This window comes from Lutjanus erythropterus, chromosome 2, assembly GCF_056507025.1.
Source record: "Lutjanus erythropterus isolate fLutEry1 chromosome 2, fLutEry1.hap2, whole genome shotgun sequence".
Classification (NCBI taxonomy): Eukaryota; Metazoa; Chordata; class Actinopteri; order Lutjaniformes; family Lutjanidae; genus Lutjanus; species Lutjanus erythropterus.
Window position 1 is genome coordinate 42,527,902 of NC_139318.1, and position 25,781 is coordinate 42,553,682.

At 38.7% G+C, this 25,781-nt stretch overlaps 1 protein-coding gene across 1 annotated transcript in view; it reads left to right on the forward strand.

The window, feature by feature from the left end:
• Positions 1–24,331, forward strand: part of raly (RALY heterogeneous nuclear ribonucleoprotein) — a 172,278-nt gene extending 147,947 nt beyond the window's left edge. The window contains exons 7-9 of the mRNA XM_084745861.1: positions 247–434; positions 5,532–5,579; positions 23,676–24,331. Of these exons, the coding sequence (XP_084601987.1) occupies positions 247–434; positions 5,532–5,576 (233 nt within the window). The 3' untranslated portion in view covers positions 5,577–5,579; positions 23,676–24,331. The remainder of the gene's footprint in view (positions 1–246; positions 435–5,531; positions 5,580–23,675) is intronic.
• Positions 24,332–25,781: the final 1,450 nt, after the last annotated feature.

The following is a 25,781-nucleotide window of genomic DNA, read 5'->3' on the forward strand; positions in this document are numbered from 1 at the left end:
TTGTTTGATCAGTCCTCATTAGACATGATTAAAAATCAGAGTCAAATCTTAATCAACACTTCCCATCAATCTGTCCTTTTAAATAGTAAAGAATAAAGGAGGAATAAAGGAGAAGAAATGATGAAGAAGAAGAATTTGACCGTCTGTTTTCATGACCAAGAGTGTAACACTTCCAGCTTAGTTTACACTTTTCCCTGTTATCTAATATTTGGGTTTTTGTGCCTCTGTGTGTGTGTGTTCGTGCAGAGCTGAGGAAGGCAGAGGAGTGTAAGAGCGAGGAGGCGTGGCAGGACGGGGAGGAGTCGAGCTCAGAGCTGGACGACGAGGAGGAGCACAGACAGAACAGCGACGCTGAAGAGGAGGAGGAGGAGGAGGAAGACGAGGAAGAGGAGGAGGGAGAGCACACGCAGGACGGCACCCATGACCATATGCCGGTACTTACACCTGCGTGCGTGCGTGCGTGCGTGCGTGCGTGCGTGCGTGCGTGCGTGCGTGCGTGTGTGTGTGTGTGTGTGAGAGAGAGAGCTCTGCACGTGTGGAGCACCATCTCAATTCTGTGTTTATTATGGTTGGACCGTTACATCAAATGGAAAAGTCCCAGATATCTTGAATTCTTTGTATATAAAAAAATCAGCCTGACAAATCTGGAATATTTGAAAACTTTCCCATCTTGACTAGATTCGATGACCACAAATTATTCAACAGCAAGAAAAATGTTTGCAACAGTTTCATTTTAAACAATCAAAATAAACCGTAAACTGAGTTTTGACACATAGTAAATCGCTGCAATTTATCCCTTTTTCTGTGGCAGTTTTTACAGACATTTTACTGTATTCTGTACAGAGTTTGTTGCTTACACTGTTTAATATTTAATCATCTAAATATCTTCTCATGGGATAATGTTACAACCCAAAAGGTTTGGCTAGCGGATGAGGGGTGTAACAATCATTTAAAAGTAAAATTTAATTTAAAAGTAACCCAGTTTCCCAAGGGAAAAGGGAAACTGAGGCAAATGTACAAAGAAGTATTCTTTTATTAATAAATCAAATTCCAATTGAGTTGAATAAACACTGAACAATGATAGAAGAATAACTCAGAACACTTAATCAGAAGAATGCACTAAACGACACAAACTGAACAGATCAATAAAACACAAAAGACACCAAAGGAAAACACAACATTGGCTGAGTCACATGCAGACCAACGTCTGTCATTCTGGCCTGAGCCTGGCCCTGCTGATAATAACTAACTGATGATAACTGACGATAGTTGACTAATTGTTTAAGTTGTTAATTAAGCAAAAACTCAAATTTAGAAAGTCCCTAATGTTAAGATTTATTGCTGCATTTCTTTTTTAATGCACAGTCATTTCAGCTTGACTGTTGATTGGACTAAACAAGCGATTTGAAAAAACGTTTGGAAATTGTGAGGGGAATTTTTTCTCTATTTTCTGATATTTTATTGATCAAATAGTGATAGTTTAACTCCTGTCGCAGTTATAGACAGTTAATTAACAGGCTTTCATTTCCTCAGGAGAGCCTGTTTTATTATCATTATCATTATTATTATTATTATTATTGTTATAATTATTATTATTGGCTTTTAAGGCTTGAAGCAGAATAAAAACAATGCTACAGCTCATGTGTTTGCTGCATCTGCCATGTGTGTTTTCTTTGTTGAGCTCATATTTACACTATTAACAAAACTACCATTACTGGAAAGACCAGTCATACAATGGCACAAAACAGCACACTGCAATAAAAAAGAAACACTCTAAAGAAATGTCTGCCACATGGCCAGCAAGAAGCACTATTAAAAGATATTTGGCTGAAATGTGATATTTTATAAACAAAGTTCACTCACAAGCAAACTGTGGGTCTGTATGTCAGTTCAGGTCTGATCTCAGTCTGTCGGCTTCAGGGGAATAATAGAATCAACAACATATGAACACCAGTAAATGTAGAAAAACTAAAAACAAAAAATAAAAACAAGGCCTCCAGCTGTTTTCTCTAAAAACCACCTGGTCAGCCCACTGGTTTGAGGTCTGGGAGTTTAGTCGCGGGCCAACACAGAACAGTTGGAGAGACTCACGCCGCACACACAGTGAAATAATTAGTCAGTTAATTGATTAGTCGCTCAGAAAATTAATCGGCAACTGTTTTGTTAATCAATTAGTGAATGTCATATTTAATACCACTGTGGTTCCAGCTTCTCATTTGTGAGGATTCGCTTTTGTCCTGGTTAATTGAAGGTGATGCTGGTGCGGTTCGCTGACCAATCAGAGAGCTTGTTACATCCTATAGCTAATTAACATTGTTTTCAAATTGTCATCATTTTAATTCAGTTTGTAAATCCAGTTATTTTCCTAACTTCATTATCTATTTGTGAATTAATGAATGTATTGTTTTATGTTGTTTTTGAAAATCCCTTTTTATTTTGACCATTTATTGATGATTATTAATTCTTTTTATAATTTTTCTTTTTAATGCCCATGAAAGTATCACATCATATACACTCACCAGACACTTCACTAGGTACACCATGCTAGTAACAGGTTGGACATCAAAAGATGAGTACACTGTGGTCATAAAGGGATGGACATGGTCAGCAACAATACTCAGGCAGGCTGTGGAGTTTAAATGATGCTCAGTTTGTACTGAGGGACCCAAAAGTGTGCCAAGAAAACATCCTCCACACCATTACACCAGCAGCAGCAGCCTGAACTGTTGATACAAGGCAGGATGGATCCATGCTTTTACGTTTATGCCAAATTCTGACTCGACCATCTGAATGTCGCAGCAGAAATCGAGACTCATCAGAGCAGGCGACATTTTTCCAATCTTCTATTGTCCAGTTTTGGTGAATTTTAGCCATAGTTTCCTGTTCTTAGCTGACAGGAGCGGCACTGGTGTGGTCTTGTGCTGCTGTAGCCCATCTGCTTCAAGGTTCGTTGTGTTGTGCGTTCAGAGATGGATTTCTGAATACCTTGTTCTACCTAGTAATCAGGCGGGGGTGCGGGGTGCTGTCTGGGCCCCTGGAGCGCAATGTTATCCAACAGCACATTTTACTCAACAACAAATATCACAAAGATTGTAACCAGAGCCCCAGTTTTATATGATCAAAACCAGTTAGTGTCAGAGCCTTCAAGTTTCTTTTTTTTCTCTTTTTTCTTTCATATAATGCACCAAATAATGTTCATAATCTTATCATCCTGTTCTGTTTTAAGTTGGTGTTTCTGTGTCAGTTTAAATATTGTGTGACTGTGTGTTGACTGGAGCAGCGGCCTCAGCAGTGTGTAACATGTCACCGAATGTGATGTGATGTTTGATTCTGAGTCTGACCCCAACATGGAGAAACTTGATCCTGAGTGTCATGAGCCTACAGTGGATGTCAGTCAGTTGAAACCTGGAGCACTAAAAAATGAAACATATGTTAGCGTTTAAAGTGTGAATCGTGTCATAATAATAATGGCTGTGGATGGCAACATAAAATCACCTTTAACATTTCTTACTAATATCAGTTTTAGTTATTTTGTGTTGCCCTTTCCCTGTTTTTCCTAACTTCCATTTGTCTTAGTATTTCTTTTGATTTGACCTTTTTTGTGATTGTTTTTCATTTTCTGTGGTTTATTACCAGATACATGGTGATGAAATACGTCCAGCTGCACTTTGTGTTTATTGTCAGCAACCTGCAACTCTCCAGTGGCTCCCTGTGACTTTGACTAAAAATTAAATGGAAATAAATAACATTTTAACATTTTAATTCTGTCCAATAGGAAAATATGTTGCCTATACACAGAATGGAACAAAAAGCTTTAATATTTTGTCAACTAAATAGTGCATCAAAGCTTTCTGTCTATAGCTCAGCACCTCTCCCTTTAAATTTTGTCACTGCCTAGTCTCTGCCTTGGCTAGCCATAGATGCTAAATAAAAAAAAAAGTCTGAGGAAAATAGAGAATTTAATAGTTGACTCTTTTGATCAAAGTTGCTGACGCTTGTTCTAAACTATAATTGTCAACATGGTAAAAAGTTATACCTGCTAAACATCAGCATTTAGGATTGTCCTTGTGAGTATATTAGCATACTGATGTTACGCCTTTAGCTCATAGAGTCACTATGCCTACCTACTATAACAGTTAGCATAACTGTAGATTGTTAAGGTGCAGCTGCCTAGGTAGACAGTGACCAATCAAAGTGGCTTATGTCTACTTTTAATTACTGCAGTGGCCCAACTTCATCTAACGCTTGGATGGACAAAATATAGTCAACTAGTAAAGACTATAAGTCAACATACTGATTGTTGATTGATACATATGTCTACCCATCAAAACCACTTCCTACCGTTAAGCTATCTGTGCAAAAAAGTGCAAGCAGCTATCATAATGTGCGTTTTGTCGCGTGATTTTTTGTGTTGCATCATGCTTTAGTGATGTCATAAGTCATAAGTAACCTAACCCCAAACATGGTCTTGATTTAAATCAAATCAACTAGTTTTTGTGTCTAAACCTAACCAAAGTGCGATTTGACGTGCTGGGATGAGACGACGTTAAGTGAGACAGAGTGGATGTCTCGTGACATGGAACGTCTGTGCCTCGATGATGATCTTTCAACACAGTGAGAACCGACTAGCCACGCACAAATACTGAGCATGAGCATGTTTTTAGGAACAAGCTGTGGCAAAAGGAGATTGCTATACACCTGAGACAAGATAATAAACTGCTGGTGTGTATTTCAGAGAACTCAGGCGCCAGTGAAAGCGGTTTGTGTATCCTTTCCTTCTTTGCAGTCTCTGTCGTAGCCATGATCACACAGCCGGCCCCGATGGCAAGTTGAAGAAGCCGAACCGTCGTACAACCCAGAATGCAGCTGCAAACAGCAACTGCATTCCCTCCCTTTCCTCGCCACCGCTGTATTTACATCAAAAACAAAGGAAGCTTTAAAAGTAATCACAGGGATTTCCACCGGGGATCAAACCACACAGTTTCACAGCATTATCTGGTGGAGTTTATTTTCCTTTTAAAAACCTGTGGTCCCACAGCGGTCGCACAGGGAGGCAAACAATAACTGTCCTTCATTTCTTGACTTGTTTTCTTTAGTAGATAGGAGTATATTGCAGGCTCATAGCGGGTCAAAAGGTGACTAGCGATTGTCTACGTTTACTACTAATATTTGTGATGCTTTAATTTAATATAATGCATTTAAAATTGCAGTGCATAAAGGCTCGTAATACCTTCCCATAATAATATGTTGTAGGCCTGACTACAGATGGCAGATAAACTTGGTTTGACTCAGAAGAGTTTTGCAGTATAAACATAACTTTTAGAGGGTTTCTTTTTCTGTATATATATGAAAGCATTCCAGCCTTCCACCGTTGCCCTTATTTGATCGAATATTTTGCAGAATAATAAGCTGAGGCCAATTTCACTGAACACCTGGATACTTACGGTACATATTTGTGTGTGTGTGTGTGTGTGTGTGTGTGTGTGTGTGTGTGTTTTGACTCTGGTCTTTTCTTCTGTTGTTTTGTTAAGGAGAACAGTCGCCTATCATCAGAGATGGACCCTGTTCACCCATGAGAGGTGAGTGTTACACAACCTTTTTGCACCCAAACTCGCAAACACACTGAGGAGCAGTGATTTCTCCCCGGCTCTCCTCTTACCTTTTTTCTGTTCCTTAAGAAACATTACGGTTGTGTTCCTGACACATTCCATGCCGTTCGGTGAGCTTTTTTCCATCACAGCTGTACAGAAAACCCATAAAACATGCTAACTTTTAGCAGCTGCCATTTTAAATGTCCTCCTGCAGTGTGAAAGCGGGTTCCTCTCAGCAGCATGCCAACACAGTTAAGTTTATTGAGCTTTAAGTAAAGTTTATTGCTCTATAAAGACGGCTCCGTACGACTGAAACGCGATCTGTTTGAAGTCCTCTTGTGAAAACTTATCTCTCGGCAGACTTGTCTTGCATTTTGTTAGCATGCCTCTCAGCCAGACGTAGCGATGACTCGTGCAGGGTGAAGCGGTGACGTTCAGTCCAGATTTATATCAAACAGGCTTTAAATTATGTCAGGCGGCCTGATAATGTCTGGAACTCTCTGCAATGCTTTGAAGAGGCAAATTGGACGGAAATCTGCCTGGGCTTCATCTAATTTGAACCTGATTTCAAGGACGGAGAAATTATCTAACAAATGCCAAATCATTCGTATTCAATTTTTTAAAAGAAAATTGATGAACCAACACAATAAGCTGAGGTTATTTTCTGTTTGTACCTTGATTTATTCTGATGAGAGATCGGCTTTCTATCAAGAAGGCCTTGATCACATGCACACGGTTACTGTACACACACTCATACCTGAACATGTCCTGATCTGCTACTGAGCCTCTTATCCTGTCAGTCACAGGGATCCAGTAGTCTGTCTCTCTAAGCCTGTTCAACTCGCAGCCCATGGGTCAAATCCAGCCCTTTAAAAACCTCAACCTAGCCTTTTGATCATTCCTAAATATGAAAACAGTACATCATTGTTATTTAAAAAACCTATCATTCTGTTTATTAGAAGAGCATCATTTTATTAACAGGTTAATGAGCCCATTAATTGGTTATATTTGCTGTAAGAACTTTTTTTATTTTAAAAAGTTTTAATTCAAGCTGTTAAGCAGAGTATGAGAGTCAAATGGTCAGCTGCTAAAAATCAAAAATACATACTTTTCCTCTGGCTCTAGATCGTTTTGGTGTGAGTTTTGGAGAAATCTGCCACAGGGATGTCTGCCTTCTCTCAAATGTAATGGAACTTGACAGTGCTCGGCTTGTGGCGCTCAAAGCGCCAAAAAAAGGTTACATTTGAAAAACTCTACAGCGATGTCTCCTTCCAGAAGTCATGACATGGTTGCTCAAGATAATCCACAGACCTTGTTTTGAGCAGTTTCATGTAGGAACTACTTTTTAAAGTTATATGTGCTTAACAACAGACATAACTAACTAGCCAGCTAATAGAATGATGATCATCTTTCTGGTTCTTTAAAGGGATAGTTCACCTCCAAATCAAAAATACATATTTTTTCTGCATGTGAGTTGCAGGTTTTTGGATTTATCGACATAGAGATGTCTGCCTTCTCTCCAGTATAATGGAACTAGATGGCACTTCGCTTGTGGGGCTCAAAGTGCAGGAAGAATAATTTGGAAAACCTCAACAGCAAAGTCTCTTTCCAGAAAGTAACGACCTCCTTACCCAAGATAATCCACAAACCTTGTTGTGAGCAGTTTCATTTCCCAGTAGACTCTACAGAAACACAAAAGCAGTTCCAACATGAAACTGCTCATAACAAATCCTGTGAATTATGGGGGCTTTTAGCAACGCACTCCGAGTGCCATCTAGTTCCATTATATTCGAGAGAGGGCGGACATCTCTACAGCCGATATCTCCAAAACTCTGCAACTCACACCAAAAAAACATTAGCTGAATAAATAGCACTACAGGTATGAGGAAAAATAGGAATTTTTGATTTTGGAGAGAACTGCCCTTTTAAATGCAGTATTATGTTTGTTAAAACCACAAGCTTCAACGTCTAATGTCGGATTTCAAAGGTGTATTGTTTTCTCCTTGTGGATATAATGTTACTTTACAGGTCAGACATATTAAATGTGAATGTCCGGCCCGTTGGAACTTTACTTGCTCTAAACTGTAGGTTAAACAGTCATTTACAGCACACATGCCAAACTCATTATATAGTGCCTGCGAGATAATTTCAGGTGTCTATTAAGAATGGCTGGTAAATAGCACTCCCACCACTCATACTACAAATCCCACAATGCACTGCAACAGCTGCTGCACAAATCAAGACCTGTGCACCAACCCCTTCTCCCACTGCTTTAATGACACATTGATCAGCGGTCAGCGGATGAACGCATCAGTCGGCGACACTTAAACTAGCTCCAAAAATAAATGGCCAAATGAAAAAGTGGACTTTGAAAACAGACTTTCAAAGCCTGTGGGAGGCAGAGCAGCTGTCTGTCGACATCGGTGGTAAACCTGTGTGCCTTGTTTGTGGAGCTAATGTGGCTGTAATTCAAGAACATAACATAAGACGGCACTGTGAGACATAACTTCAGGACAAGTGCAAAAACCTGGACACGCAGTAGAAGCTTACAGAAGGCAGAAGAGTTTAAAAAGAGTCGGGTGTCACAGCAGCAGGATATGTTCACAAAAGCACATCACAAATGTTTTAAAGTGAAAGAAGAGATACCCAAATCAGCCCGGTCATTTACCGAGGGAGAGTTTTTGATTAAAGTGTGCGACGTCTTGTGTCCAGACAAAAACCATTTTCAAACAGAAGCCTCAGCAGAAAAACTGCTGCTGATCAGATATGTGAGCTTAAATATTCTGAGCTGAAATATTCTCATTTTGCTTTATGTTATTGGCAAAGAGAAAAAAGTATTTTAAATCTTATGTATTTTATTGAGGAAAACGTAGTTCAGAATCATATTTCTGAATAAAACATAGTCAGTTTTAGACTGTTCAGTAAATGTTAATCCTGTCTGGCCCGCGACTTCGACTGTTTTAAATTTTGGCCCCTTCTGTGATGGAGTTTGACGCCCCTGATTTGCAGGATGTGTAGGTTCAATTTTAACATCTCACAGTCAAAAATAAACACTATGCTGCTTCAGATTCTGCTCATTTCTTTGCTGTTTTCATCACTTTGGATAGTTTCCAGCTTCCTTTTATCACATTAATGAGTTGTTTTCAGCCGCCTCGTTTAAAAAGTAAATATTATGAAACAAATTGGTTTTTATGTTTATCATAATCAAGGGAGAGTGAATGAGCTGGAGAGGCTTTACTGATTAAAAACATCCCAAATTAAAGTCTTGGTCCAAGTATGTAAAAGGAGCCAGAATTAATAAGTAGAAATAATTGCAAAATTAGGACAATGTGGAAATTTCCAATTTTAGGGCAAAACATTATGAAAATTACAGTCAGACACATGCATGCATAACCATAAATACACGCAAACATCCTCACAGCCAGACGGACACACACAACCTCTCACATGCCTCAGTAAATATATAGGAAACATCCAAACGTCTAACAACACAAAGTCAAAGATCTGGTTTTGATTAAGCTCAGACCTTCTTGATGTTGCAGTAGAAACAGATTTATTCCTCAGTTTCTGCAACTCATACTGCATGAGTTTTTGTTCATGACCATCATATTGTGTTTAATATTATGCAGATAAAGTGTGTTGTCGATTGCTGTGAGGCTGAGGAATAATGTTTTATGTTTGTGCTCCGTACCACGATGTGCGGTCTAGAGTGATACGATCTGAATCTGACTCTAAAATGACAGCTTGTTTGATTTCCCTTCAGTCGTCACTCAGAACTGATTAAAAAACATCACAAATTAAGTTTCGGTCAGAGTATGTAAAAAGAGCCACGATAAATCATAAATGGGTATAAATTTGGACAGTGCGGACATTTGGAATTTGAGGGCAAAATATTATGAAAATAATAGTAGGCATGACCCCTCACATGCCTTAGAAACTATACAGAGAACATTTACAGTTTTACAACAGTCAAAGTTCTGGTTTTGATTGAGCTCAGACCTTCTTGAAGTTACAGTAGAAACAGATTTATTCCTCAATTTCTGCAACTCACACTGCATGAGGTTCTCTTCATCACCATCATATGGTGCCAGATTTTGAGGATGTTCTTTTTTTATCTTAAAGGTGCAGTGTGCAGGATTTAGTGACATCTAGCGGTTTGCAGACATCTTGTCTTCCTCTGCTCTTAAGCGTGTAGAACCTAATGTGGCCGAAAGGCACTGTCTAGAGCCGTTGTGGGCTACTGCAGAAACATGGTGGCCTCCGTGGAAGAACACCCGCACCCTTTGTAGATATAAATGACTCATTCTAATGTAATGAAAAATACAAAGGATCTTACTTTGAGGTGATTATACACTTAAAAAAACAAACAAAAAAACTATGAATATTATATTACATTTCTGCCGTATCACTCCCTGTAAATCTTACATACTGGACCTTTAAGTGCTGTAATCAATAACACTGAGTTTGGGCAATAAAAAAATAATATAGTTTTTTTTTAATTAATTTAATTTTGTTCCTGTTGAGTCTCTTTCAAATGTCATGTTTTTGTCTTTTTTTTAATGATTTCAGTACCACAAATGAAAATTCACCTCCACCGACTTTCAGTCTTTTGTTCTAAACTAAAATGGTCTAATTATAATAACTGTTCATTTTAAAATAAATTCTAAATTATTTTGTCAGAAACAACACAGTCATGCACAGCCTGTCTACATGAATATTTCTTTTATACTGTTTGGAAACTGTTTGCGAAATGCCTCATAAATAATTCAGAGAAAATAATCCCTTCAAGAATTTTTTTTTAAAGATTATTTTTAAAGACAGTGAATGTATTCAGAATAACAACAGTTTAGCTGTATTCTGTTAATCCCCAACCCTATCTGTAATGACCCACTCTGTGTTGTGGAGAAAATTAGACGTGGTACATGCACACCCACAGTCTTATTTCTGTCTGTACTGGTGCAGCAGTCTTGGCAGAGGAGAGCTCAAATTCTGTGCAAAAAAAACAACAACCACCCTTTGCTGCAAGGTTCAGAATCTTCACTTTTTTTCCACCTTGCACGCTGACTGACATGAACCTAATGAGAATCTCAGTGGAGGCTGAAACTAGCCTTGCACCTGCAGCACATGTTATGTATAATCCCCCCTCCTTGTATTTGGGTAAACAGACCCTTTGATTTGGAGCAGATTACGTATATTAATATTAATAAAGTGTACTCTATAATGAGCTTCGTGACATCAAATGTACTGGTGTTCTTCAGGCGTTTTTTTTTTTTGTTCTGTCTTTTAACATCTAAACGCTGATAAAGCGTCCGATTACCTGAAATTGGCAGGAAGCTGACAGACTAACCAAACTCCAACACTCGTCTTTATACAGTGTCTGAAACATGAGCACTCATGTATGTTTTTGTAATCTGGCCTCACACCTTGTGTTTGTTAAAAGTATTTAATCAGTGTTTAGGAACCAGGAAGTTATCAGAACATCTCTATATCTGATCATCTGAGGTAAATGAAGAGGCAAATTGCTTTGGCAAGAACTGAGAACAAAAACACTGTGGCCTCTGCGTTTCTGAAGCCAAATCCACAAACCGATTTCAAACTCGTGAACATGATCACGCCACTCAAAGTTAAAAGAAATAAGCTGTGCTCATATTGCTCCCTGTAGTGAAAATCCTTTTTTCTTCTCTGAGGTCGAGGCCATTCTGGCTAATTACTGAGCAGTCCTGCTGTTTTTATTGACCAGGACGTCACGGCTTTCATTATCTTATAGCCAACTGTACTGAACTGTATTACCAAATATGTTTACCTTATTAATTATTTTTTATCTGAAACACAAGGTCAGGTTTGTTGCCAGACATTTAAAAGGAAGTTGTTTCATGTCGTTCAGTTTTTTTTTTTTCTGGAATTAAATGTGCTGTTTTGAATTTCAGTGATTGATTTTTAAAGTTCAAACGAAGTTTAAACTTCAACGAACTTGTTTCACATGACATTTCTATGAATGAGCGAGCCATAGAATAGACAAGAAAAGAACAGAATAGAATAGAATAGAATAGAATAGAATAGAATAGGAGAGAGTAAAACTTTTTTTGGCCACCAGAATGGAAATTTTTCTTTTGCGCGCCAAATGCAAGAAAAGACAACACAGAACTTAATAAAAGCAGACATGTGGCAGATCACATTACATATTGAACATAAACAAATTAAACATACATTAAAAGCAGTTCATGTCATGTCTGTGGCTTAAGTCTCATCAGTCACTTTGCAAAGTTAAAAGTTATTGAAGACACGTGGGATGAAGGACGTCTTACATACACTTTTAGTTGCTAGAAGGACTCTGTAGTGTCTGTTAGGATGCTCCTTACATTCTTCCTCGTCCTTTCAGTGAAAAAAAAAAGTTGGGTCAAAGGCTTTATGGGTTTGTCAATTATCTTACTTGCCATCGAAACAACTCTAGAAAGCTATGTCTCTGGGAAAGCATCCTTGGAGGAGGTGCATGCCTGGAAACTTAAAACAGGGATCTGCAACCTTTATGATCAGAAGACCCATTTTTGGCCAACAAAAAGAAAAAAACTCTTTCTGGAGCTGCAACGATTAGAGTCCCTCTTTTTCCTGAAGACTTTTTTTAAATTATGCATCCATAGACTCAAGAAGACGAGTCATGATTAAAAAGTTTTGCCGACCTATAATATTTTATAATCTTTCTTTTGGTTTTGGAAACTTAAGTTTATCTAAAGAAGAAATGTAAATCATCTCAATAAGATAGGTAGTTGGTAAAAGTTTCTCAAAACGTAAGAGGTTGAGTTGGGCTCAAATCTCAAAAGTCTATTGCAGAACATTGTCTTGAAAATTAAAATGTTAAAGAAATAACAGTTAGCCATTTCCAAATATTTTTTTTAACAAATTCACATGGATCAAAGGGGGAGGAGCTACACGCAGCTCCAGAGTCGCAGGTTTCAGACCATTAGTGGATGTATACGTTCCTTGATCAGTGGTCTAAAAGAAACTGAAGTTATTTACATGATGTTGTGAGAACTGGTTTTGGCATAAACAGCACAGACCTGTGACACCATCAGCGGCAGCACCTCGTCCCCGAAACCTGTAACTGCTCCTGAATCTGAAAAGCAGGAATGCCAAATCTGTTAATCCTTCATGAACCCGATGGACACGCTCCCTCACTCTTCCCCTTTTTCTCACTCGTCTATGGTGAAAAACGCACCCAACCTCTAAGTCTTCACTGAGCAGACTGTCTGTTTTTGATTCATGGTCTTTCCAGGAAAAGGGGCCCACAGCACTTTATAAAATGAGCCCACACTCCATCACAGAGCTTATGTGTTGGGAACAAATAATGTGAACGATACTTTCCTGCGCCATGAAAGCTTCTTGAGATGAGTGCCATGAGAGACTTGTGTGCCGATCAAGTGACATGAAAACTGAAGCCCCAGTCCAGGAAGATAAAACAACTTTTCAGGTTCAGGTCAGGTTAAAGGATCATGCTGTACTTTTTTGGGTTTGATTCCATTCATAAGAAATCTGCTATACTTTGTTAGCATAACTTTGATAATAATCAAATGACACACTGGAGAAGCTCTGGAAAAGTGGCTTTTTCCTGAGGATCAGTCAGAGATCTGCTTGGAGCAGGTCAAAAGAGCACAACACACCTGTGTTTGAATGTTTTTGTTACTTCAGTAGATGGGGGATAGGGTAGTGTAATTAGGGCCTGCTGTGCACTGAATACAATCTTTTCAAATTCTGTTTCAAACCTACTTACCCACTTACGTATAATCTAGAGATCTCTCTCTTTTTAAACAAAATAATCATATTCACATTTTTAGTCTCACAGACCATCACACAGATCGCCCCGCAGGACCAGCTGAAGTTTGAAGGATAGATTTATTTTCTCTAAATTTCGCCTCTGAATTAAATTAAGGACCAAAGGCAAACAACTGGGTGGATACAGCAAAGCAGCGTCCTCCTGACTGCTTAGCAAAGTGATGAGTTATCTTTATTGTTTACAGTTCTTTACTGACTGAGGTTTTAAAGATCACAAACCGCTCAGTCACAGATTCTTTTTTGTGTTGCACTGCGAGGCATTATATTTTAGCGCAGGTCCAATAAACCAACAGTCAAATCACTTCCCATCGTACAGCCCAGATTTTTGTCCTGTTTATTTTGTGGTCTATGGCTTTCACTCTTCATTTACAGGCCAAGAGTCACTAAATGTTTGGCTAGGCATGCTGCATTGTTTATAGAATAAGGTAATCTACTTACAAAATATCTCAACTCCCAGCAGCACAATAAACAACAGTTTGGGTTAAATTTTCAAGCAATTTTTCTCGTCCAAAGATTCTAAAAAAACACGTGGTTGCATTAGCGGGAGAGACGTCAGAGTGACCAAGGAGTTAGGGTTAGGGTTGGGTTGGGTGGGGTTGAGGTTGGGGTTCAGGATTCCTTTGGGGTTTTTTTGCACTGGATGGACATGGATTTCGCCCAGATTTAGGATATGGTGTGGGTGGACAGGCGAGATTGAAGGTTCATGAGGTGGAAATGGGGACTGAGAGTTGTTAGGTTAATACCATCATGCTGTCAGTCCCACCACCCCGCATGGAAGACCGGGGCTCAAATCCTGTCCCCAACAGTCTGAACATCCAGGGGTGCAGCACCCTCTTCAGTCTGGTGACCGCATGGACCACGGGGCCGAGGGGCACAGGGCTCAAGGGGACAAGTTTTTGGGCTGTCACCCAGGCGGGGTGTTATCTGGTTCCTCCTTGGGCCAGGTATTTTGAATCCCCTATACGAAAGTAATTTTTAGAAGGATAAGTAAATGGTAATACTTGAACATTCAACCTTTATTGTGGCTTATTGTCAGAGTCCTGGTCTTTCATGTCTTTCATGGACCTCTGGCTGTCTGGGTACAACCTGGAGACATTAAACCAAGGCTATCTAGTATATTATTTGATTTATTTGGAATACTAAAACTGCTTAAAAATAATTAAAACAAATAAAATAAAATAAAATGTATTAAAAGAATTGTAATCTAAGAACCAATATATAATCTGTAAGTGCTGATGAATAAACGACTTAAACAAGTGCAATAAAAAAGACAATGGTAGTGTAAAAACCATAAAAGCACACTTGAGATAAAAGAATACATGTATGCACACACACATGTAAAAAGGAAATACATGCCTTTATATATAAATAACTTAAATCTAAATATTTCTGATAGTGCATAAATAAATAAATAAATAAATAGAGTAGAATTTCCTAGTTCAAAGGTTTTAAAAACAGCAAATGTTTGCATTAGTGGGAGAGATGTCAAAGTGACCAAGTAGTTAGGGTTAGGGTTAGTATGGACTGAGCTACTGCACACCTGTAGCTCAGGTCGGCATAATGTTTCGGTATAAATGTGTACAACGTTTAATAATTTGCTAATGAGCAGTAAACACATGGAGGACACTGGTATCTGAAATGATTACAGCACATTCTGCAGGGCCACATGGTGGCAGCCATCGCCGGACTGATTCCAGATGGTGACCTTTGTTGCACGTCATGCCCTTCTCTCTCCCTCCATTTCCTGTATGCCTCCTCACTGTCACTGTCCAGTAAAGGCAAACAATGCCCAAAAATAATCTAAAAAAAAAAAAAAAAAAGCACAGCCGAGGCTCATGGGAAAGCTATTTGGTTTTCAGGCACTTCATCACAAATCAAATTTTTGGACAAATAAAATTCTGATCTGATATTGGCACTAGAAAAGGAGCACCAGTGTTTTTACAGTTCATCTGGAGTGGAACAAGAATGTCAGAACCAAATTCCTTCCACCAAATAATTGCTAAGATCAATCTGGACGGCCACTGATAGAATGTTCTTCATCTTTATTTGAAACATCAAAAAGCCTTCTTTTTAATGTATTGGATTTTTTGTATTGAATTTCATATTGTATATTGTGTTTACATTTTTACATTGAATTATTTATTTGATAATGTCTTGTTTTAATATTCACTTTGGGTGTCCAAAGAGAGTTGTCTGTCAGCAACAGGTGAGCCCTTTTTTTGAGCTATACTTGTTTAAATTCTGGGAAATCTTGAAAACGATGAAACATGAAAAGTGATTCTGCGTTGGAGGAGTGTTTTTTCACACGATTATCCTCAGCAGTGTGTGTATGACGTCTGCGCATTCCTGTTTGACAGAGTTATGACAGATGCCCTTTCAGATGCAACTTGCATCAGCTGGATTCAAAGGGAAAGGCTACAGACAGTAATTTTGTAGATTACTATAATAGTTTGAGTCTTGATGATCCAGTGAGAGAAGTTGGGACTTAATGTAGGTTAAGCAAATTGAAGAAAACAGCCTATGTCACATTAGTCCTTATTGTGATGCCTTTGTCTGAAGTGCTATGTAACATCAATTCCATAAATTCACCCCATCACACTGGCAGTGAACCACTCAGGCAAAGCACAACTTGAAAGGGTGTAAAAATCCAACTGAAGTCTTATGTGAAGGGTCAACTTGATTTACAGTCCTTGTGCATGAAAAGCAGCTGAAAAGTCCTTAAATATGTTGCATTAAGCAAACCGTTGCCATTGTACCACCCAGTTCGGACGGGGATGTGAATGTCAGCACTGCGGAGTTTTTCTGCACTGCTGCACTGAAGTTCCTGACAACACGGCACAACACAGAAAAGGAGAAGCACTTTGTTCTCCAGCAGAGGAGGCAGCTGCATCATGTTGACTGATCATCTCCAGTGTTGGAAACATTGCTGATGACTTGCAGTACTTTTTCCCCGTTTCTTCATGACATCCAGGTTCTTCGCTTTCTCCACAATTGCACATCAAAGCCTTTATTTGTGCGGGGTTCCTTTCACACCCTGCTCAGATGTAACACGTCATATGGTATTTCAAGCAAGCCCATCGCAGTGTTCGCACGTGGTTATCGTGGCAATGCATAAGCATAAAAGCAAGCAGATGTCAATGTAGCAACAGGAACTCTGTCTGAGATGATGGATAACTAGTTTACTACCATAGTTGTGTCTGGTTAGTGTCTGTTGCAAGACAGCCCCAAAAATTAAGATTTAATCACAATAGGGACAGGTAGAACATATCAATGCATGATTATAAATAAGGGGAATCATAAATATATTTTTATATTAGCTTGCGCGGTTATTAAGAAACAATCGCTTGTGGTTAACTGGTTAGAGAAGGTCAAACAAGTGGTTAGTAAAAGGTTTCAGCTCTCCTTTCATAGCTGTGTCACTGTACACAGAGTAATACAACAGCATGGCAGGCTGTAAACTTTAAAAATCAATCCTCTAACTCTGACTAAACTGTGATGGAAGCAGGGAAGAATGATAGAAATGGGGTGCAGGTGATGCACTGTCAGCCACCTGACTTGCAGCGCACGGAACAGGTGACGCTTGTTTGTGCTTGTTTTTGCCACTAACTGATTGTAGATATAAGCATCTGACAACATTATGGACAGGATTGCTACTGTGGGAAACTTCTTTAAAAGACTGAGTAACATTTTGTTAAATCAGAGACAGCTGCTTTATTTCTCTCACCAAACTCACCAGACTTTTCTTTGCAAAACTGTTAGTATCATCGTTACCAGATTTGTTCAAACTTCAAAATAAAAATAAATAAATAAATAAAGCTCTCAAAAAACATCTAATGTTGGTCAAAATAAACCCTTAACTCACAGCATGAAGGAGCCCAGAGCACTGTTTTTTATAACTGAAGATGCACAGTCTGATGTTTTCACATCAAAGACGATGAAAGACATTAAAACATGATTCCTGCTGGTAGAACAAGCTCATGGTGATATTGGAATTTAGTGCAGCACTCTGAACTGAAAAAAAAAAAAAAGATTGAATCGTCAGCTAATCATATTGAGCTGTCAAAGCTGATTCTACTGAAAAAAAACATGGGCTTGGGTTAAAAAAGCAAGATTTTTACAGATTTCTGGCAGAAAATCTTGAAGGCTGACGTCTCCCATGTGCATCAGCTCTCCACAGAAGTTAACAGGAAGAGTTACAAATCAACCGCACACAAAATATGTATGCACAGCAAACTGTTTGAAAGTTTAAAGTCAAGTATCCATTGCATTACACAACATTTGTGAAACATGTCAAACAATGAACTGTTTCCCAGGAAGGAGGAGCAACTGCACACTTGAGCAGCTCATTGCATAAGTATGTGGGTCTGTGATTAATTCACAATCAGTTACACAGTGTGAAATAAACCTGGGTGGAATGAGACCTGCAGGGTCTTCCAGAGGACTTAAGGTGAAAGATCCACTGGATCATAATGTGAGATATATGTTTGACCTTTTTGTGAAGATATCTGTAGTCCAGCAACTAAAGTGATGGATGAGGGCAGCCTTTGATATTAGATGATCTACCGAGTGTGCGCAGCATGTTTTTATTTTTGCCTGTCTACCTGTCTTTGACGTCACTGTGTGTGTGTGTTGAGCATCTGTTACCACTGCTTTGCCAGTCTGATGAGCAGAGGGGAATAAACTACACTCCACATGGTTTTCAGAATAAAGGAATATGTCAACCAAGTGCAGCTGTAACACACCCACTGGGCTAATTTACAGCTAATTTTACAGATTCTTGGTTTGACCAACCAGTCTCAACCAGGGGTGCAAGACCACACCACAGGAGATATTTAACTTGCGGTCAGTGTCCTACTCTCAAGAGAGGAAGGGAACAGTCCAAGGTCAGTGGCGCCACAGGTTGATTGCTTCCTCACAGCCTGTTGAACTTTTAAACAGCGCTAAATGGCAGTTCCCTCTGAACTATCATCTTGAAGCTGGCAACACGCTTCAGTATTCAGGAACCCCAGCTCTGCCTGAGGACCGCAGCTCCTGGAGCAGACCCTGGCCCCGCACAAAAAGAAATACAAAAGAATGAGAGACGGCAGTGTGTGCTGCCTGCATGTGGCATAAACAGACTGCAGAGTGGAGACACTCTGAGGCTGTTTACACCTGGTATCAACATGCGTCCCGGGTGATCCGATCACAAGCTTGTCGCTCTAAGGTGTAAATGCACCCAGGGCACGTTGAGATCTGATTGCTCAGACCACATGAGACCACATTCTCAGGCTCACCTGCCTTCAATCAGCACCCAAATAACAGCCGCTGACTCCAAGCAAATGTGAATGCTGGAGTAGCCCAGTAACCATATGAATGATCCCCAAGAACAAGATATCCAGTGTGACAGAGGTGCATCATAAATGTATAATGGAAAACATAGATTGGGCATTGCTGCTCAGCCTTGCCCCCTGCAGCGTCCTTAGAAACTGTTTAGAAAAGGGCAGGCACTTTCAAAATACACTTGACAGGTGATTGGATGAACCATCTGTGTATCATGTCTTATATGGGCTAACTTAAAAGCGGTCAGATCGAACTCTTGCCAAAGCTGGTTGGGAGAAGAGCGAAAACATCTTTTCCAATCAAGAAAAAGTCTAAAATCACGCCAGTGGTCCCTAACTTTTGAGATAACTTCAGACACGAAACAAGAGAAACACTGCGATGCTGCAGTGGTCTGGGAAAGCAAGACTGTATTTGTTCTTTAAGACAGACCACTGTGGTTTGATGTATGTCCGTGGATACAAAAAAATTACTTGTATTGCGGACATGAACATGACTTTCTTTTGTCATTTTGACGTGAAATGTAAAGAGTGGATGTAAGTCAACCTGTCAGAAACTGATTCAGATATTTTCAGCCACGCAGGTGTAATATCCACACCATAATTACACAGCTTGTCATGTCCAAGGGAACACTAGTAAATCTGAGATGGATTCTCTGAATATTTGAAAAGTTTTCAGCTCTGCTTTTTCAAGTTTCCCAGTTATCCTCTGGCCTCTTCAGCTGGCAGCCCGTGGTCTGAATATGACCTAAATCTGTCACTTAAATCATTTATAAATATACAGTTTCGATTTTATTTAGATATATGACTGTTGTAGCACAGACACTTATTATTTAACTTAACATAAAAAAGTTTTAACTCAGACTGTTTAAGCAGAGGGAATTTCAAACTGAATGAAAAAAGATGTTAAATGAAACTGAATGAATAAATTAATCCTGCTTATTAAAATAACCTAGGATTACAAATGTGATTTGTTTCTTACCTGTACTTTTGTGCAAAATGTTTCTTTTGTGCAAACTAATAATGTGCAGAAAAATAACAAGGTGCATTTAGATTCCTATCTTGACAGGTTAGACAGGAAAAGTAAATGTCTGGCTGGTTGGCACTTAATGTTTCTAAAATCTGGCCCTTCTACAAACAAAAAAGAAAAAGCCAGGTCTGGAACATCTGTTTTTCCCTTCCCTCATTCTTACCATCTCTAGTGTGAAATACCAAATAAAACATTTAAAGTTTTTGGGGAAATATGTTTATTTCCTCCAGAGATTAAGAGGAAATTAACCCTCCATGACACAGTGTTGCCTCTAGATAACATTTTGTTCATTTACACTCACATCCTCATTAAGGTGTAATACTCAGAAAAAAGAGGCAGGGCCCTCAGGAAGCCAATAGCAGTGTTTTAATTTGTCACATGACTCTTGAGGTCCTATTGAATCACTTTTTTTTCAGCTCTCTTCACATGATTCAGCTCTATCATCCCCTTCCACAAAAAAATGATCTGAAAACATATTTTTCTGTCATTTTTTTTCTGGAAAAAAATGTCTCACATTAATAGATCAGTAAAGTTTATTTTATAATTGTTAAATGCACTTTATTTGATCACTGAAAAAATGGAAATCTGCTAAAATGTAAAATGTTGCCTTGAAGTAACACCACACTATTATAAATTCCAACCATGGCATTTTTACTCTTGTGTATTTAGGTTTATAGACAATATAAGATAAAATGCACCTATTTATTTTGTTTATTTTTTATTTTATTTTAAATCATAAGCAGTGAGCCAAAGAAGGCCGCAGCACAACACATGGTTGCAACATACTGTCTTTCAGGAAAGAGTCACACCAGGAAACTGAAAACAAGCATTTAAATGCAACACAGACAATCAAACACTGATGTGTGACTCACTACCTTGTTTTGAGGAGGGTTCTCCATTACTATTACACAGGATTATATTTAAATTTTAAACAATAACTCTCTTTTTTATTCCTCACCATTATGATAAGGCTTTAAGGTAAAGCACCCTAAATTATTTCTTGAAAATTTCTTGTGCACTTGGTCTACTTTATAACGAAAAAGAGATTACAAAAACCTTTTGCCAGTTGGCATCGTTGGTACATGTTTTAATATCAGGCCATATTTGGAAGCAGTCTGCTGTTTTTCCCCCTGCTTATAAGTGAAAAAAACAATCTACCAACACCTCCTAAACTCACCAGTTTATGTGTTGTGTCTTGTTTAATTTGAACATAAACTAACTTTAAGGGAAGCGACATGCTCAAACTATTTCCCCTCCTCCTCAGAAAGCAAATGTTGAATGATGCTTTTAAATGTTTTGCGTGAGTCTGCTGAATCAGGATTGTCAGAGACACACTCCAGAACAGCAAACATGTGCCAGTAATTATACGAGTGGCTTTATAAAAGTCTTGACGGTGAAGAGGAGGCAGTTCCACAGTGTCTGAGCCAAAGCCCCCCCTTTGTTTTCAGCCTGGAACGTGAGACATTTAAAAGCAATCGGTCAGCCGATCTGAGTAATTTCCTAAAATTTTAAATCGTAAATCCTTTGCAGGAAAGGGCCCTTCTATTGGTGATTCCCAACATGTGGACTGTGGCCCACTGATGGGCCGTGGAGGCCCTGCAGCTGGGCCTCGAGAGGTCATGAAAAAGAAGTGAATAAAACATTTTTAAGTTTCAGTTTTCTAAGTTTGAAATTACCATAAAATACTTATGATTAATTTTTTAAAAAGTGTTACACCACATTTGACCTGTCGCTTTACTACCAGAACTTATCTTAAGTCTCATCACTGGTAAAATTAATCGTGTATGTGATTCCAGGTTAATTTGGGCTGCAGAGGATTTTCAGATTTGAAACTGGGTGATGGTATTCTTAAGTTTGGGAATGCCTGCCCTAGATGAAGAAATAAAGCAGGAGCCATCTCAAGGCCCCGGAGCTTTCTGGGGCACGGATGGAAAATCAGCCACATCTTTTTGTTTTTATTGTGGTTGTGTTTTTATTGCCTTTTATTTTGTTAGTTCCAGTTCTGGCAAAACAGTAAGAATTGAAGAATTTTTTTTGTCCAAACACCAGCATGTGTTCGATGTTTTGAATTAAAGTTTTCTTGCATCTACACTATAAATTTTAATCTTTGATTTCATTACTGCGTGTTTTGTTTTCACTGTTAAATGTGGACTCAAGGTTTTCTTGTTTAACTAAAGGACAGCAACTATGAGGGAAGCAGTCAAATGAAAACCTACAGCCCGATCAGATCTCCCATTGAGATCTCACAACATTAATTGCAGTTTTATTCTGGCATTATCTGTAAACATTTCAGTGCTAAGAAGTTGTTGTTGTGTAAATGTAGCCTGAGTTTATGCAACTTAAACTGTTTGCTTGAAGTTAAGAGGGAGCTGTTATTGGAGAGCTAATGTTTTAAAATTTGATTTGAATGTTGAAAAGTAGATTGTTGCTAAACCAGATAACTAATGAATCGTAGCTCAGTGGCACTAAAAGTCATGATAATATAGGGTGAAGTTTTATTGCTTCAGGAGTAACTTATGAAACAGTTTTATTCCTGAATATAAATCACAAACCACAGTGGGCCTCTACCTATAGACCAGGGGTATCAAACATATGGTTATTATGCAATGGTTTCACTGGTCTGGTGCACTTGGGATGTATGTATGTAAAGTTTTAAAACTTTAATTTATCAGGTAGCACAATATTTTCACTCTCATGCCTTTTCTTTTTCTCATGCGGCCACATAAGGGATGTGATCATAAACACACACACAGAAAAAAACCTAAAGGTTAACTGCTAATTTAACATGCCAGAATTTGATCCCTCTTTCAGTAACAAGGCCAAGCATGGCAAAACAGTTAGTCTAATAAAAAACTTTATGTAGGCTAAGGAAACAGTCTGCCTTGATGGCGAACGTCTGTCATCTTTTCTGCTTTCCTGTGGAGGGGTCATCTGCAGTGTGCCATCCCTCTTTCTCCCACATCTGTGCTAATCTCCAGGCAGGGAAAGAAGAAAAAGCTGTGTGTGTGTGTGTGTGTGTGTGTGTGTGTGTGTGTATCAAAGCCAACAGAACCAGATTAATCACGTATCCTACACGTGTTGTCAGCTTTATTGTCACACAAGAGCGAGTGCTGACAGTGAAAGGCCATTTCTGACTTTATTGTTGTTGTTTGCACCACGCTAAAATGACCACGCCATATACATATATGGCCTTTATGTGGCATGCAGTTTTATTTTTCCCTATTCTATTTGAATATTCCTGCATACTGGGATTCTTAATTAGGTCTGACTGGAAAGCTGAGCCTCTTGTGGATTTAATGAGCCCAGTTGTATTCCCATTTTTTTGAACTGTGAACTCTCTGGATAAAATGACCCACAGTGACCTCTAGGATAATCACAGCCTCATGAGACTTTACAACCACAAGCTAGAGACCTGGAGGATGATGGGTAGCTTCCCTAAGTATATTGACAATACGGAACGGATTGCTGAATAATGTAATTCTTACAAAAATCTACAAATCTACAAAATCCGCCTGCTTTTTTTGACTATTTTTGTCAGTGGCCAGAAAAAGGTTGTTTTTTCACTAAATCTGTGTAATAAATTGTATCAACATAACATGATAAAGCATGGGAATGACCATTATATACTTCAATCTAACCTTATTTAATCGTATAATCTAAACTTTCAAAACTTGAATAGGCATCCCAAAACATCCACATCCTCTGAACTTTTTCTGCCCTGCAGTTTATAACATCACACTACTTTTAGGTCTTCTGGGTTTACTGCTGAATAACATTAAAAACTGTTTATTCATGCTGTTTGTTTGTTTTTTCAGAAAATGACAGTATTGTGCAGACAAAAGTGTCTCTTTTTAATTTTAATTACTGCTGTATTAATTTGCCGTTGCTAATAATCTTTCTCCTGTGCTCCAGGTGTTGTGGACTGTGGAGGAAGAGACAGACAGAGAGGGGGAGACAGAGAGGGCGCTGTGGCCAAACAGAGAATTGAATAACAGCAAAGGAAGGCCATCAAACAGCAGGAAGCTGGACATGCACCCACACACACACACACACACAACAGTAAAATCACACAGAGAGACAAACTTGACACTTTGTCAGAGCCACAGGAAGATACTAAAACAGTGGGGGAACTGCCAGAACACATAATAAACTGATGAGTTACACTCAGTAACTCACACACGGAAGAAAAAAACGTGGCGTTGGAGACCTGATGCTGTGTCAGAGCCACAGGGAGATAGTAAAACAGCAGGCAGCCGTCAAAATGCATCTTTAAGTGAAGTGGTTTCATACACACACACACACACAGAAGAGATCTGCAGTTTGATGGCCGGCAAATCCCAGAGCTCATCGGATCATCATCTGCTGCTTTACAGGACTTTAAACAACATGACTGAACAGGCAACATACTGAGGCAGAACTGGTTGATTAATGGTTTTAGCACAAATTTTAATAAACAAAAATTAGAAACAAGTCAAATAGTTAATTGGAAACATGATTGTTTCCCAATACTTACAAATATCGTCCTTTAAATAAATTACTGCAACAGTTTATCTGTCGACATGGAGTCTAAAGACGGTCTACTGTCTTTATCAGTGTTTCCAAAACATTTTTCTAATTTGTTCATAAATGAGCGTTCCTGACCATTTTTACTACCATTTTCATAGGCAGAATTAACAGGCTCTCATTTTTTGTTTCTCATCAGTAAAATAATGTACTAAATTTAGAATTTATTCCACAGTATTTTTTTTTTTTTTTTTTTTTTTTTTGGGTCATGGCCCAGTCTCTGAGAATGACCAGTCTGTATGATTTCCTGCAAACAGTCATATAATTCAATACTCTGTATACGGAGAGGCACATTGATAAATACATGTTTACTTGGGTTTAAATTCAGCTGTGAGAGTAACACATACTCCAGCTGCTGTGAAGTGTAACATGGTAAAGATCAGCGCAGTTTGCAGGTTAAAAAATGTGAGCTGGTGAAGCTGTTGGATTTTATTTTATTTTTTATTTTTTAAAAAGAGTGTTGTGTTTTACTTTTATTGTTGCCTGAAAAACACCAAATCACCCGTCCTTAGCCTTACCCTGATTTTGCCATCAAGTGAACCCAGATCACAACCTTTTATTTTGGTGAGCTGGAAGTACTTAACATCGTAGCTTATCAATAGTTAGGTAGCCGCCTAAACATCTTCATCTTGCTCTGTGTTGAAGCTTTTTCAACCCAAGCAGCTCCTGCAAAAATGCTCAGCGCTTTAAACCATCTGATCTGGGCTCCAGAGAACATCTCTGATGATCATCTGGTGTTTAAGACACCCGCTTTGTGCACAGGTTTGATCATGATTTAGGGAAAGCATGTAAAAAATAAAAAGAAGAAATCCTCTCCCTGCAGAGTGAAGACAAACCTGAACCTCATGTGCTAACTGGCAGGTGGTATCAGACTTTACAGAAAGACTATTTATAATCATAGTCTGAGGTTTCTTGCAAAGTTATTCATAAATTAAGGTCATGTTAGCTTTCGATGTAATTAAATGTTGTGCTCAGCACTACATCCTAAGAATGTCTTTCCTGTTTTATTTAACATAATGTACCGTCACAAAACTATTCCATTAAAATTTGCAGCCCGTCCCCTCAGAAAAACTGTTATCTAGGTTGAATGTGCAAGCAGCTTTATTCCGACTGATATTTCTGTTTATTGTTAGGTGACGACCTCTACTGGCTGATGTAAGCGTGACAGCAGAAACACAAGGAGCGTTAAAGTTTGCCTGTGCAGTAATAGTTTAAAGTAATAACAGGATTATGTCACCACTTCAGTCTGTGTTTCTGAACCCCGGGGCAGGAGCCCCAGATGGGGTCACGTATTAGAAAAGAATGGATCGCATCAGATTTTTAAAGCTTTGATTTTAGTCTGATATGACAAACTATTATCATAAGTTTGGGTATTCAGCATGGAGTCTGTGGATAGAAAAAGCTGAGATAAAATGCAGTGATACAAACAGGTTTTTATTATCAATTACAAACTTT